The sequence below is a fragment of the Pseudophryne corroboree genome, chromosome 4 (genome assembly GCF_028390025.1).
Source record: "Pseudophryne corroboree isolate aPseCor3 chromosome 4, aPseCor3.hap2, whole genome shotgun sequence".
NCBI classification, from domain to species: Eukaryota; Metazoa; Chordata; class Amphibia; order Anura; family Myobatrachidae; genus Pseudophryne; species Pseudophryne corroboree.
Genome location: NC_086447.1, coordinates 899,575,620 through 899,591,412, shown reverse-complemented (window position 1 = coordinate 899,591,412; position 15,793 = coordinate 899,575,620). Strand labels below are relative to the sequence as shown.

Below are 15,793 nucleotides of genomic sequence, written 5' to 3'. Positions count from 1 at the left end.
TTGATGGACTGTGCACAGGATTGCAGGGTATTGAAGGACTGTGCACAGGATTGCAGCTTGTTGAAGAACTGTGCATAGGATTGCTGAGTTTGAGGGTCTGTGCACAGGATTGCAGGGTGTTGAAGGACTGTTAATAGGATTGCAGGGTGTTCTATGTGCTGATTATCTGTGTATAAGATTACTGGGTGTTGGGAGTCTGTGTAGGATACTGATGTTAATCTATACACAGGATGCTAGCTGTCTCTGTACATGACTGAAGAGTACTGAGTGTCAGGGTGCTGAGGGTCTATGTACAGGACTGAAGAGTACTGAGTGTCAGGGTGCTGAGGGTCTATGTACAGGACTGAAGAGTACTGAGTGTCAGGGTGCTGAGGGTCTTTGTACAGGACTGAAGAGAGTACTGAGTGACGGGGTGCTGAGTGTCTTTGTACAGGATTGAAGAGTACTGAGTGTCAGGGTGCTGAGGGTCTATGTACAGGACTGAAGAGTACTGAGTGTCAGGGTGCTGAGGGTCTATGTACAGGACTGAAGAGTACTGAGTGTCAGGGTGCTGAGGGTCTATGTACAGGACTGAAGAGTACTGAGTGTCAGGGTGCTGAGGGTCTATGTACAGGACTGAAGAGTACTGAGTGTCAGGGTGCTGAGGGTCTATGTACAGGACTGAAGAGTACTGAGTGTCAGGGTGCTGAGGGTCTATGTACAGGACTGAAGAGTACTGAGTGTCAGGGTGCTGAGGGTCTATGTACAGGACTGAAGAGAGTACTGAGTGACAGGGTGCTGAGGGTCTTTGTACAGGACCGAAGAGAGTACTGAGTGACAGGGTGCTGAGGGTCTATGTACAGGACTGAAGAGTACTGAGTGTCAGGGTGCTGAGGGTCTATGTACAGGACTGAAGAGTACTGAGTGTCAGGGTGCTGAGGGTCTATGTACAGGACTGAAGAGTACTGAGTGTCAGGGTGCTGAGGGTCTATGTACAGGACTGAAGAGTACTGAGTGTCAGGGTGCTGAGGGTCTATGTACAGGACTGAAGAGTACTGAGTGACAGGGTGCTGAGGGTCTATGTACAGGACTATGTACAGGACTGAAGAGTACTGAGTGTCAGGGTGCTGAGGGTCTATGTACAGGACTGAAGAGTACGGAGTGTCAGGGTGCTGAGGGTCTATGTACAGGACTGAAGGGTACTGAGTGTCAGGGTGCTGAGGGTTTATGTACAGGACTGAAGAGTACTGAGTGTCAGGGTGCTGAGGGTCTATGTACAGGACTGAAGAGTACTGAGTGTCAGGGTGTTAAGGGTCTATGTACAGGACTGAAGAGTACTGAGTGTCAGGGTGCTGAGGGTCTTTGTACAGGACTGAAGAGAGTACTGAGTGACAGGGTGCTGAGGGTCTATGTACAGAACTGAAGAGTACTGAGTGTCAGGGTGCTGAGGGTCTTTGTACAGGACTGAAGAGAGTACTGAGTGACAGGGTGCTGAGGGTCTATGTACAGGACTGAAGAGTACTGAGTGTCAGGGTGCTGAGGGTCTATGTACAGGACTGAAGAGAGTACTGAGTGTCAGGGTGCTGAGGGTCTATGTACAGGACTGAAGAGTACTGAGTGTCAGGGTGCTGAGGGTTTATGTACAGGACTGAAGAGTACTGAGTGTCAGGGTGCTGAGGGTCTATGTACAGGACTGAAGAGCACTGAGTGTCAGGGTGCTGAGGGTCTATGTACAGGACTGAAGAGTACTGAGTGTCAGGGTGTTAAGGGTTTATGTACAGGACTGAAGAGTACTGAGTGTCAGGGTGCTGAGGGTCTATGTACAGGACTGAAGAGTACTGAGTGACAGGGTGCTGAGGGTCTATGTACAGGACTGAAGAGTACTGAATGTCAGGGTGCTGAGGGTCTATGTACAGGACTGAAGAGAGTACTGAGTGTCAGGGTGCTGAGGGTCTATGTACAGGACTGAAGAGTACTGAGTGTCAGGGTGCTGAGTGTCCCTGTACAGGACTGAAGAGTACTGAGTGTCAGGGTGTTAAGGGTTTATGTAGAGGACTGAAGAGAACTGAGTGTCAGGGTGCTGAGTGTCTCTGTACAGGACTGAAGAGTACTGAGTGTCAGGGTGCTGAGTGTCTCTGTACAGGCCTGAAGAGTACTGAGTGTCAGGGTGTTAAGGGTTTATGTACAGGACTGAAGAGAGTACTGAGTGTCAGGGTGCTGAGGGTCTCTGTACAGGACTGAAGAGAACTGAGTGTCAGGGTGTTAAGGGTTTATGTACAGGACTGCAGAGCACATACAGTACAAATCCTTTTCTTTTATTTAATAGTGAATATTTTACAACATAATTGACTGGTAATGATAATTACAGACATGAAGGCATGAGTACATAGAGTTACAGTGAGAGCAATGTTGTAACATGCAAGGCTGGGGGAAATATTTGTCTTGGCACTTTCCTTATAGATATCTATCATGTTCTGTGTCAGTCTACAGGTAAGCTGGTAGAACCCAGCCGCCACTTTCACTTATTCCTCAGCACCATTAGCTTCCAAGTCTCCACGGCAACCACACAAGCAACAACATAACAATCTCCACATCCCTCGCACACACTATAACTCCCAGGGTGTGGGAATGGAAACATGTAGCTCATCCGTCAAACGTCTGCAAACCACTGCAATATCCTCGGCGTGAACGCCTGAGACACTGCCACACAGCACTATTATAGCTCCGCTTCAATGTAAACTTCTGTTCCGTGCTGGCTTTTGTAAAGAATCTCTCATTAGCTGTATGTGGGCAGATACATGTGCTATATACCGATGTTATAGAAGTATAATATACAGATATACAGTATATGTACAATACGCAGGCCGTTTTGCCATACGGATCATTCTCAGACATATCCATTACTAAATATAATATATCTGAGAGGTATTTGCACACTGACGCTGGTCTGACATATAATTGTGTCCTCCTCCTGTAAACTGTAATCTGGATCTAATATTTCACAATTTATATTCTGGCATGTATATTTGATTTCAATGTCACATTTACAAAGCTCACCCCACCGTATCTATTAGGAGTGTTTGTTATAGCTTGCAATACTTATATAAAAGGGGTTGGGTTCGAAATGCCAGCAGCCGGGATGCTGGAAGTCACATGACCGACCTTGGTAACCCGACAGTGAGACTCCTGACAGCGGACGGTGGTATTTTACCCCTTTCCCTCCTGGGGTGTCGGATAGGGCTAACCCTCCAGGGATGTGGGCTACAGCTAACCCCCCACCCCCTCCCCAGATACTCACCTTTCGGATGTCGGCTGTCGTGGTTCCGGCGCTGGTCACATGACCGCTGGGATGCCGAAAGCATCTTTTTAAAGGCCTGCAGAAATCTTATTATAGATAGGTGCCTCGTTCATTGAGCAAATGTATTCATTGATATTACTATTGAGATCAAGAGCCCCACTGGCCTACACCAGTATGGGGTGGCATACGGCAACACAGGACAGCATCCAGTATCACAGTGCAGCATGTAATGATACAAGTCATTATGGGACTGCGCAAGGTGAGAGATAATAAGATTTTACTCACCGGTAAATCTATTTCTCGTAGTCCGTAGTGGATGCTGGGACTCCGTAAGGACCATGGGGAATAGCGGCTCCGCAGGAGACTGGGCACAACTAAAGAAAGATTTAGGACAACCTGGTGTGCACTGGCTCCTCCCACTATGACCCTCCTCCAGACCTCAGTTAGGATACTGTGCCCGGAAGAGCTGACACGATAAGGAAGGATTTTGAATCCCGGGTAAGACTCATACCAGCCACACCAATCACACCGTATAACTCGTGATACTATACCCAGTTAACAGTATGAAATATAACTGAGCAGTATGAAATATAACTGAGCCTCTCAACAGATGGCTCAACAATAACCCTTTAGTTAGGCAATAACTATATACAAGTATTGCAGACAATCCGCACTTGGGATGGGCGCCCAGCATCCACTACGGACTACGAGAAATAGATTTACCGGTGAGTAAAATCTTATTTTCTCTGACGTCCTAAGTGGATGCTGGGACTCCGTAAGGACCATGGGGATTATACCAAAGCTCCCAAACGGGCGGGAGAGTGCGGATGACTCTGCAGCACCGAATGAGCAAACTCTAGGTCCTCCTCAGCCAGGGTATCAAACTTGTAGACTCTTGCAAAAGTGTTTGAACCCGACCAAGTAACAGCTCGGCAAATTTGTAAAGCCGAGACCTCTCGGGCAGCCGCCCAAGAAGAGCCCACTTTCCTCGTGGAATGGGCTTTTACAGATTTAGGGTGCGGCAGTCCAGCCGCAGAATGTGCAAGTTGAATCGTGCTACAGATCCAGCGAGCAATAGTCTGCTTAGAAGCAGGAGCACCCAGCTTGTTGGGTGCATACAGGATAAATAGCGAGTCAGTTTTCCTGACTCCAGCCGTCCTGGAAACATATATTTTTCTGGGCCCTGACTACGTCCCGTAACTTGGAATCCTCCAAGTCCCAAGTAGCCGCAGGCACCACAATAGGTTGGTTCACATGAAAAACTGATACCACCTTAGGAAGGAATTGGGAACGAGTCCTCAATTCCGCCCTATCCATATAAAAAATTCAGATAAGGGCTTTTGCATGACAAAGCCGCCAATTCTGATACACGCCTGGCCGACGCCAAGGCCAACAGCATGACCACTTTCCACGTGAGGTATTTTAGCTCCACGGATTTAAGTGGCTCAACCCAATGCGACTTCAGGAAATCCAACACCACGTTGAGATCCCACGGTGGCACTGGAGGCACAAACGGGGGCTGACTATGCAGCACTCCCTTAACAAAAGTCTGAACTTCAGGCAGTGAAGCCAGTTCTATTTTTGGAAGAAAATCGATAGAGCCGAAATCTGGACCTTAATGGAACCCAATTTTAGGCCCAAAGTCACCCCTGACTGTAGGAAGTGCAGAAATCGACCTAGCTGAAATTCCTCCGTTGGGGCCTTCCTGGCCTCACAGCACGCAACATATTTCCGCCATATGCGGTGATAATGGTTTGCGTTCACTTCTTTCATAGCTTTAATTAGCGTAGGGATAACGACCTCCGGAATGCCCTTTTCCTTCAGGATCTGGCGTTCAACCGCCATGCCGTCAAACGCAGCCGCGGTACGTCTTGGAACAGACAGGCCCCCTGCTGCAGCAGGTCCTGTCTGAGCGGCAGAGGCCATGGGTCCTCTGAGATCATTTCTTGGAGTTCTGGGTACCAAGCTCTTCTTGGCCAATCCGGAACAATGAGTATAGGCCCTCATTCCGAGTTGTTCGCTCGCAAGCGGATTTTAGCAGATTTGCTCATGCTAAGCCGCCGCCTACTGGGAGTGAATCTTAGCATCTTAAAATTGCGAACGATGTATTCGCAATATTGCGATTACACACCTCGTAGCAGTTTCTGAGCAGCTTCAGACTTACTCGGCATCTGCGATCAGTTCAGTGCTTGTCGTTCCTGGTTTGACGTCACAAACACACCCAGCGTTCGCCCAGACACTCCCCCGTTTCTCCGGCCACTCCTGCGTTTTTTCCGGAAACGGTAGCGTTTTTTCCCACAAGCCCATAAAACGGCCTGTTTCCGCCCAGTAACACCCATTTCCTGTCAATCACATTACGATCGCCAGAACGATGAAAAAGCCGTGAGTAAAAATCCTAACTACATAGCAAATTTACTTGGCGCAGTCGCAGTGCGGACATTGCGCATGCGCATTAAGCGGAAAATCGCTGCGATGCGAAGATTTTTACCGAGCGAACAACTCGGAATGAGGGCCATAGTTCTTACTCCTCTCCTTCTTATTATTCTCATTACCCTGGGTAAGAGAGGCAGAGAAGGGAACACACACACCGACTGGTACACCCACGGTGTTACCAGAGCGTCCACAGCTATCGCCTGAGGGTCCCTTGACCTGGCGCAATATCTTTTTAGCTTTTTGTTGAGGCGGGACGCCATCATGTCCACCTCTGGCCTTTCCCAACGGTGTACAATCATTTGGAAGACTTCTGGATGAAGTCCCCACTCTCCCGGGTGGAGGTCGTGTCTGCTGAGAAAGTCTGCTTCCCAGTTGTCCACTCCGGGAATGAACACTGCTGACAGTGTTAACACATGATTTTCCGCCCATCGGAGAATCCTTGTGGCTTCTGCCATCGCCATCCTGCTTCTTGTGCCGCCCTGTCGGTTTACATGAGCGACCGCCGTGATGTTGTCTGACTGGATCAGCACCGGCCGGTGTTGAAGCAGGGGTCTAGCCTGACTTAGGGCATTGTAAATGGCCCTTAGTTCCAGAATATTTATGTGTAGGGAAGTCTCCTGACTTTCCTTGGAAGTTTCTTCCCTGTGTGACTGCCCCCCAGCCTCGAAGGCTGGCATCCGTGGTCACCAGGACCCAGTCCTGTATGCCGAATCTGCGGCCCTCTCGAAGATGAGTACTCTGCAGCCACCACAATAGCGACACCCTGGCCCTTGGAGACAGGGTTATCCGCCGGTGCATCTGAAGATGCGACCCGGACCACTTGTCCAACAGATCCCACTGGAAGATCCTTGCATGGAACCTGCCGAATGGAATTTCTTCGTAAGAAGCTACCATCTTTTCCAGGGCTCGCGTGCATTGATGCACCGACACCTGTATTTGTATAAGGAGGTCTCTGTCTAGAGACGACAACTCCTCGGACTTCTCCTCCGGGAGAAACCCTTTTTTCTTGTTCTGTGTCCAGAACCATACCCAGGAACAGTAGACGCGTCGTATGAACCAGCTGCGACTTTGGAATATTCAGAATCCAGCCGTGCTGTTGTAGCACTTCCCGAGATAGTGCTACTCCGACGAACAACTGCTCCCTGGACCTCGTCTTTATAAGGAGATCGTCCAAGTACGGGATAATTATTTCGGCCATTACCTTGGTAAATACCCTCGGTGCCGGGGACAGACCAACGGCAACGTCTGGAATTGGTAATGACAATCCTGTACCACAATTTTGAGGTACTCCTGGTGAGGATGGTAAATAGGGACATGCAGGTAAGCATCCTTGATGTCCAGTGATACCATGAAATTCTCCAGGCTTGCAATAATCGCCCTGAGCGATTCCATTTCGAACTTGAACCTTCGTATATAAGTGTTCAAGGATTTCAATTTTAGAATGGGTCTCACCGAACCGTCTGTTTTCGGTACCCCAAACATTTTGGAATAGTAACCCCGGCCTTGTTGAAGGAGGGGTACCTTGATTTCACCTGCTGGAAGTACAGCTTGTGAATTGCCGCCAGTACTACCTCCCTTTCTCCGAGGGCAGCAGGCAAGGCTGATGTGAGGTAACGGCGAGGGGGAGTCGCCTCGAACTCCAGCTTGTATCCCTGTGATACTACTTGCAGAACCTAGGGATCCACCTGTGGGCAAGCCCACTGGTCCCTGAAGTTCCCGAGACGCGCCCCCACCGCACTTGTCTCCACCTGTGGAGCCCCAGCGTCATGCGGTGGACTCAGAGGAAGCGGGGGAAGATTTTTGATCCTGGGAACTGGCTGTCTGGTGCAGCTTTTTTCTTCTTCCCTTGTCTCTGTGCAGAAAGGAAGCGCCTTTGACCCGCTTGCTTTTCTGAAGCCGAAAGGACTGTACCTGAAAATACGGTGCTTTCTTAGGCTGTGAGGAAACCTGAGGTAAAAAAAAATTCTTCCCAGCTGTTGCTGTGGATACTAGGTCCCAGAGACCATCCCCAAACAATTCCTCACCCTTATAAGGCAGAATCTCCATGTGCCTTTTAAAGTCAGCATCACCTGTCCACTGCCGGGTCTCTAATACCCTCCTGGCAGCATGGACATTGCCTTAATTCTGGATGCCAGCCGGCAAATATCCCTCTGTGCATCCCTCATATATAAGACGACGTCTTTAATATGCTCTATGTTAGCAAAATATTATCTCTGTCTAGGGTATTAATATTATCTGACAGGGTATCAGACCACGCTGCAGCAGCACTATTCATGCTGAGGCAATTTCAGGTCTCAGTATAGTACCTGAGTGTGTATATACAGACTTCAGGATAGCCTCCTGCTTTTTATCAGCAGGCTACTTCAAAGTGTCCGTATCCTAAGACGGCAGTGCCACCTTTGTGAGCGCCTTATCCACCCTAGGGGATATCTCCCAACGTGACCTATCCTCTGGCGGGAAAGGGTACGCCATCAGTAACTTTTTAGAAATTACCAGTTTCTTATCGGGGGAACCCACGCTTCTTTACACACTTCATTCACTCATCTGATTGGGGAGAAAAAGCAGCCAGTGTTTTGTTCCCCCAACATAAAACCCCTTTTATGTGGTACTTGAGTTCATGTCAGAAATGTGTAACACATTTTTCATTGCCGAGATCATGCAACGGATGTTCCTAGTGGATTGTGTATATATCTCAATCTCGTCGACACTGGAGTCAGACTCCGTGTCGACATCTGTGTCTGCCATCTGAGGTAACGGGCGTTTTTTTAGCCCCTGATGGCCTTTGAGACGCCTGGGCAGGCGCGGGCTGAGATGCTGGCTGTCCCACAGCTGTTACGTCATCCAGCCTTTTATGTAAGGAGTTGACATTGTCGGTTAATACCTTCCACCTATCCATCCACTCTGATGTCGGCCCCACAGGGGGCGACATCCCATTTATCGGCCTCTGCTCCGCCTCCACGTAACCTTCCTCATCCAACATGTCGACACAGCCGTACCGACACACCGCACACACACAGGGAATGCTCTGACTGAGGACAGGACCCCACAAAGTCCTTTGGGGAGACAGAGAGAGAGTATGCCAGCACACACCAGAGCACTATATAATGCAGGGATTAACACTATAACTGAGTGATTTTTCCCCCAATAGCTGCTTGTATACACATATTGCGCCTACATTTAGTGCCCCCCCCCTCTTTTTTTAACCCTTTGAGCCTGAAAACTACAGGGGAGAGCCTGGGGAGCTGTCTTCCAGCTGCACTGTGAAGAAACAATGGCGCCAGTGTGCTGAGGGAGATAGCCCCGCCCCTTTTTCGGCTGACTTTTCTCCCGCTTTTTTCATGGATTCTGGCAGGGGTATTTATCACATATATAGCCTCTGGGACTATATATTGTGATTTTTTGCCAGCCAAGGTATTCATATTGCTGCTCAGGGCGCCCCCCCCCCCCCCCAGCGCCCTGCACCCATCAGTGACCGGAGTGTGAGGTGTGCATGAGGAGCAATGGCGCACAGCTGCAGTGCTGTGCGCTGCCTTGTTGAAGACCGAAGTCTTCTGCCGCCGATTTCCAGGACCATCTTCATGCTTCTGGCTCTGTAAGGGGGACGGCGGTGCGGCTCCGGGACCAAACGATCGAGGTCGGGTCCTGTGTTCGATCCCTCTGGAGCTAATGGTGTCCAGTATCCTAAGAAGCCCAAACTATCTCCAGTCAGGTAGGTTCGCTTCTTCTCCCCTTAGTCCCTCGTAGCAGTGAGTCTGTTGCCAGCAGATCTCACTGAAAATAAAAAACCTAAATATACTTTCTTTTCTAGGAGCTCAGGAGAGCCCCTAGTGTGCATCCAGCTCAACCGGGCACAAGATTCTAACTGAGGTCTGGAGGAGGGTCATAGTGGGAGGAGCCAGTGCACACCAGGTAGTCCTAAATCTTTCTTTAGTTGTGCCCAGTCTCCTGCGAAGCCGCTATTCCCCATGGTCCTTACGGAGTCCCAGCATCCACTTAGGACGTCAGAGAAATCAGATCCTGCTGCCATCTGGCCCTACTATACTATAGATACTGTATCTCTTCCACAACAGTCATCTAATTACCTGAGCTTCTCTCCAAGCTCTGAGTGATATTCAGAGGGGAAGGAGGAGAAGTGGACTGTGAAATAGGAAATAACTATCACTGACACATTACTGGGATCCTAGAGTAGAGTCAGAGAATTTCTGGCCTAAACCGATGTACAGCCTACAAATTCCCTAATAACCAGCACCGTGACTGAGGCATGAGGCATTTCAAGCCTCATACGTTAGCGATCTCACTATTTCCGAGTGGGTGGACAGCATGGATGGATTTCAAGAAATATTATAACACTGCGGTCTCCACCGGCCTAGGTGACAAGTTTGTATTTAAAGACGTACAGATGCGCAACTCGACTTGCGTATAGCATCTTTTCTGAGTCTTAGTTGCAAACGGATGCGGCAAACCTCTTCACAAGATTGCCCTGAGTAATTTGATACTAGACACTTGTATTTTTGTGTATGACTGAGTCTGAATCTGTATACGACGCTCCACAATGCAGCTGCCGCGGCTTTTTGCCAAGTCGAGTTGCGCTGAGCTTCGTATACAGACTCAGTCACACACAGACCTAAAAGTGCCGCGTATCAAATTAATCAGCGAGGTCTCGTGAAGCGGTTTGTGGCTAAGGTGCATTTTCGGGTGCAAACGGAGTTACAACGCACATGGCGCAAGGTGTCTCACGCCACGTGGCGTATTGAGGCTAGATGTATGAGGACGCATCCTTATGAAGTAGATATTTCAATGTCCGGCAGCTGTTTTTGTCTTTTAAGGGCCACAGACTTTAGAACCCACAAACGCTCCATTGCACACTGCGTATAGCAGATCCCTATATACTGCTACCTGAGCCACATGTGTGAGACACAGGGAAAGTTTCTGGATGTCACGCATACTACCTGCCGTCTGTATACATCTATGAGATGCTATATACACAAGCTATTTTTAACAACCATGTTTTTCTTGTTCAGAACATTATTTTGCACATTTGGCATCAATTACTGGACATGAAACATATATTTTGCTGAGAAGTGCTGATCTCTGCTGATAACGCAGACACTGTCACAATGAATTACATGTAATGATCATGAACGGAGATGAAAGCGTTTATCCTGGAGCTGTATACTCACTGTGAACCAGGAAGCAGAAGTCTTTCCATGTCAGCAACAGAGTGAGCTTTGTGAAGCCTTCTGCGTCGTACTCCACCACGCCCCTGCCGACACAAAGAGAAGGCAAGTGTCAGCGATAAATGCTTCCTCAAAGCTGATTGGGCAACTTTTCCACTGGTCTATTCCTCCAGTCTTTTCATTGCTCAATACATCCACCCAATAGAGAACTACCCCCATCATCTGCATCCCTATAGAGAGGTAACACCTGGAGGGTCAGCGCTACGCTTCACACCATGAGAGGTGGGCAACAAGTGGCCCTGAATGCTGACACACGCCCGCCTGGACACTGCCTCCCCTCATAGTCTTTCTGGTGTCGCAGGTACATTTACACATGGTGGATAATAACGTCACACCAGCGTGGGAGGATCGAACACCATTGTAGAGTGTATTTCCACTACTGGGCCTGGAGGTGAAGTGGGCCTGGCAGCACAGGGATGCACACCCCCTTATAGACCTTAATCTGCTCTCAAAAGAGCACAACGGGGGCTTATTTGAAGCACGTGTGGGTTCGGAACATGTACGGTGAAGCCCCTGTTGGGTGGAGAGGGTAGAGGGTTACTCACTCAGGGGAGGTCACAGTAGCAATGATAATTTAGAACTGTTCTGCCCCTGCTCACCAGTCTGGCTAGTCACCAGTAACCTAACCTACTGCTGAGGCTGCCAGAAAACACCCCGTGCTGGTCCTCAGTGATCCGCTACAGGAGAAGCAGGGACTAGCAACTGGAAGTATTATAACTAGGCCGCCTCCTGGCAGAGACTTTATCTATAAGCAATGGTTATCTTCCTATCCGCAAAGCAGAGGCTGCCATGATACGTGACAAATATTCAGCAGTATGCGGCCTGTCCATGGTGGTCATTCTGAGTTGATCGCTAGCTGCATTCGTTCGCTGTGCAGCGATGAGGCGAAAAAAGGCAGTTCTGCGCATGCGTATGCGGCGCAATGCATATGCTTGGCGTACTATTACAACGGACAATGTAGTTTCACACAGGGTCTAGCAAAGCTTTTCAGTCGCACAGGCAGCCACAGAGTGATTGACAGGAAGAGGGCGTTACTGGGTGTCAACTGACCGTTTTCAGGGAGTGTTCGGAAAAACACAGGCGTGCCAGGAAAAACGCAGACGTGGCTGGGCGAACGCAGGGCGTGATTGTGACGTCAAATCAGGAACTGAACAGTCTGAAGTGATCGCAAGCGCTGAGTAGGTATTGAGCTACTCTAAAACTGCACAAAATTATTTTGTAGCCGCTCTGCGATCCTTTCGTTCGCACTTCTGCTAAGCTAAAATACACTCCCAGTGGGCGGCGGCATAGCGTCTGCACGGCTGCTAAAAACTGCTAGCGAGCGATCAACTCGGAATGACCACCCATGCGCTAGGGACTAGCGACACATCGCTCTGGTAACTGGGAATTTGTCTCTCACAGAAATATCCATGTATGGAACACTTTTCCCCTGCTTTCTGTGTGCACGCAATAAGCACATACACAGCTCTGGGAAACATTAAGGATCCTTGCTCCCTATTATAAGGAGCAAGCGTCAACGCTTCTGCCCTGCTACTGGACATCTTGTTATTTTATAGTGTTCTACATAGTAATCAGGGCTAGAGGGAGGGGTGCTGCACACCTGTATCCCGGACGTATCCTCATACACCTAGCGTCTATATGCCGTACGGCGTGGGACGCCCAGCGCAACTGGGACGCTCTGAGAGGAGTAGCGTAACATATTTTACTTTAAATTTGGCAACTCATTTGCATCACAGATGCAGCAAAACACCACTCACAGAGTACTAAAAACGCTGCGCTGCGACTTTTACCACACTGGAATTTGTTTTATTCGCAAACGAATTTGCAGGTAAAGCACAATGGAAGCTAATTTATTTATTAACAGTTTCTTATATTGCGCAGCAAATTCCGTTGCGCTTTACAACTGGAAATAACAATGATATAACAAAACTGGGTAATAACAAACAGTCATAGAGGTAGGAAGGCCCTGCTCACAAGCTTACAATCTAGCTTCCTATACAGATTCAGACTCAGCCGCTATTATGGAACTCCAGCCAATTGTGTAAGACCCGTAGAGCCAGGAAGGCCCTGCTCACAAGCTTACAATCTAGCTTCCTATACAGATTCAGACTCAGCCGCTATTATGGAACTCCAGCCAATTGTGTAAGACCCGTAGAGCCAGCTGGAGGGTCTTCTGCCTATAACAGCCACCTGTTGTCCCTGTAGTGTTAGATGTACACAACGGTACTTAGGATGCTGCCAGGACTTAAACCTCAGCAGTAGGAGCCACATCTCTGACCAGGGCATTGCTGAGAATTCTACAGGACTTTGGTGGTCATTCCGAGTTGTTCGCTCGCAAGCTGCTTTTAGCAGCTTTGCACACGCTAAGCCGTCGCCTACTGGGAGTGAATCTTAGCTTATCAAAATTGCGAACGAAAGATTAGCAAAATTGCGAAAAGACACTTCTTAGCAGTTTCTGAGTAGCTTCAAACTTACTCGGCATCTGCGATCAGTTCAGTGCTTGTCGTTCCTGGTTTGAAGTCATAAACACACCCAGCGTTCGCCCAGACACTCCTCCGTTTCTCCAGCCACTCCCGCGTTTTTCCCAGAAACGGCAGCGTTTTTTCACACACTCCCATAAAACTGCCTGTTTCCGCCCAGAAACACCCACTTCCTGTCAATCACACTACGATCACCAGAACGAAGAAAAAACCTCGTAATGCCGTGAGTAAAATACCTAACTGCACAGCAAATTTACTTGGCGCAGTCGCAGTGCGAACATTGCGCATGTGCAGTTAGCGGAAAAACGCTGCGATGCGAAGAAAAATACAGAGCGAACAACTCGGAATGACCCCCTTTGCACGAGTCATCTGCACTTTGGGAGATTCCAGTCCCCTCATTGTGGACATTAATAAAGGGAGAACCACCATGGTCATTGCGCTGGATAAGGAGAATACTCTGGACCCTCGCTAGGTGAAATACCCGGCAGAAATACCAGGGACTTGGTAATTATCCATCTCCAGATTGGAAGCTACTACTTCATACATTTGTTTGTCCTGCAGGATTTATTTTCATTTCCGTCATCACCAGTTGCTTATGCCGGCATTTGCATATAGACTGCCCTAAGAGAGACTAATTGCGGTTCAGAGATTGGCTTTTAAGGATCTGTTTTAAGTGTATTTTTATATATATGAATATTGTTGTTCATTTATTATAGACATTCTTATTAAATATCCAGATATTGGTTTTTTAGTGAATGCAATAATAAGAATTTACTTACCGATAATTCTATTTCTCGGAGTCCGTAGTGGATGCTGGGGTTCCTGAAAGGACCATGGGGAATAGCGGCTCCGCAGGAGACAGGGCACAAAAAGTAAAGCTTTAGGATCAGGTGGTGTGCACTGGCTCCTCCCCCTATGACCCTCCTCCAAGCCTCAGTTAGGTACTGTGCCCGGACGAGCGTACACAATAAGGAAGGATTTATGAATCCCGGGTAAGACTCATACCAGCCACACCAATCACACTGTACAACCTGTGATCTGAACCCAGTTAACAGTATGATAACAGCGGAGCCTCTGAAAAGATGGCTCACAACAATAATAACCCGATTTTTGTAACTATGTACAAGTAATGCAGATAATCCGCACTTGGGATGGGCGCCCAGCATCCACTACGGACTCCGAGAAATAGAATTATCGGTAAGTAAATTCTTATTTTCTCTATCGTCCTAGTGGATGCTGGGGTTCCTGAAAGGACCATGGGGATTATACCAAAGCTCCCAAACGGGCGGGAGAGTGCGGATGACTCTGCAGCACCGAATGAGAGAACTCCAGGTCCTCCTTAGCCAGGGTCTCAAATTTGTAGGATTTTACAAACGTGTTTGCCCCTGACTAAATAGCCGCTCGGCAAAGTTGTAAAGCCGAGACCCCTCGGGCAGCCGCCCAAGATGAGCCCACCTTCCTTGTGGAATGGGCATTTACATATTTTGGCTGTGGCAGGCCTGCCACAGAATGTGCAAGCTGAATTGTATTACACATCCAACTAGCAAAAGTCTGCTTAAAAGCAAGAGCACCCAGTTTGTTGGGTGCATACAGGATAACAGCAAGTCAGTTTTCCTGACTCCAGCCGTCCTGGAACCTATATTTTCAGGGCCCTGACCACATCTAGCAACTTGGAGTCCTCCAAGTCCCTAGTAGGCGCAAGACACCACAATAAACTGGTTCAGGTGAAACACTGACACCACCTTAGGGAGAGAACTGGGGACGAGTCCGCAGCTCTGCCCTGTCCGAATGGACAAACAGATATGGGCTTTTTTTGAGAAAAAAACCACCCATTTGACACTCGCCTGGTCCAGGCCAGGTCCAAGAGCATGTTCACTTTTCATGTGAGATGCTTCAAATCCACAGATTTGACTGGTTTTAAACCAATGTGTTTTGAGGAATCCCAGAACTACGTTGAGATCCCACAGTGCCACTGGAGGCACAAAAGGGGGTTGTATATGCAATACTCCCTTGACAAACTTCTGGACTTCAGGAACTGAAGCCAATTCTTTCTGGAAGAAAAATCGACAGGGCCGAAATTTGAACCTTAATGGACCCCAATTTGAGGCCCATAGACACTCCTGTTTGCAAGAAATGCAGGAATCGACCGAGTTGAAATTTCTTCGTGGGGCCTTCCTGGCCTCACACCACGCAACATCTTTTCGCCACATGTGGTGATAATGTTGTGCGGTCACCTCCTTTCTGGCTTTGACCAGGGTAGGAATGACCTCTTCCTGAATGCCTTTTCCCTTAGGATCCGGCGTTCCACCGCCATGTCGTCAAACGCAGCTGCGGTAAGTCTTGGAACAGACATGGTACTTGCTGAA

The 15,793-nt window shown here is 48.6% G+C and overlaps 1 protein-coding gene and 1 long non-coding RNA gene across 4 annotated transcripts in view; one reads left to right on the top strand and one right to left on the bottom strand.

The window, feature by feature from the left end:
* Window positions 1-15,793, bottom strand: part of BABAM2 (BRISC and BRCA1 A complex member 2) — a 462,713-nt gene that overhangs the window by 88,583 nt on the left and 358,337 nt on the right. For all 3 annotated transcript variants that reach the window (XM_063918901.1, XM_063918900.1, XM_063918902.1), the window contains one exon: window positions 10,891-10,973. In XM_063918901.1, coding sequence (XP_063774971.1) covers window positions 10,891-10,973 — 83 coding nt within the window. The remainder of the gene's footprint in view (window positions 1-10,890; window positions 10,974-15,793) is intronic.
* LOC134910638 (uncharacterized) overlaps window positions 1-15,793 on the top strand; it is an 85,890-nt gene that overhangs the window by 61,056 nt on the left and 9,041 nt on the right. The window lies entirely within an intron of this gene.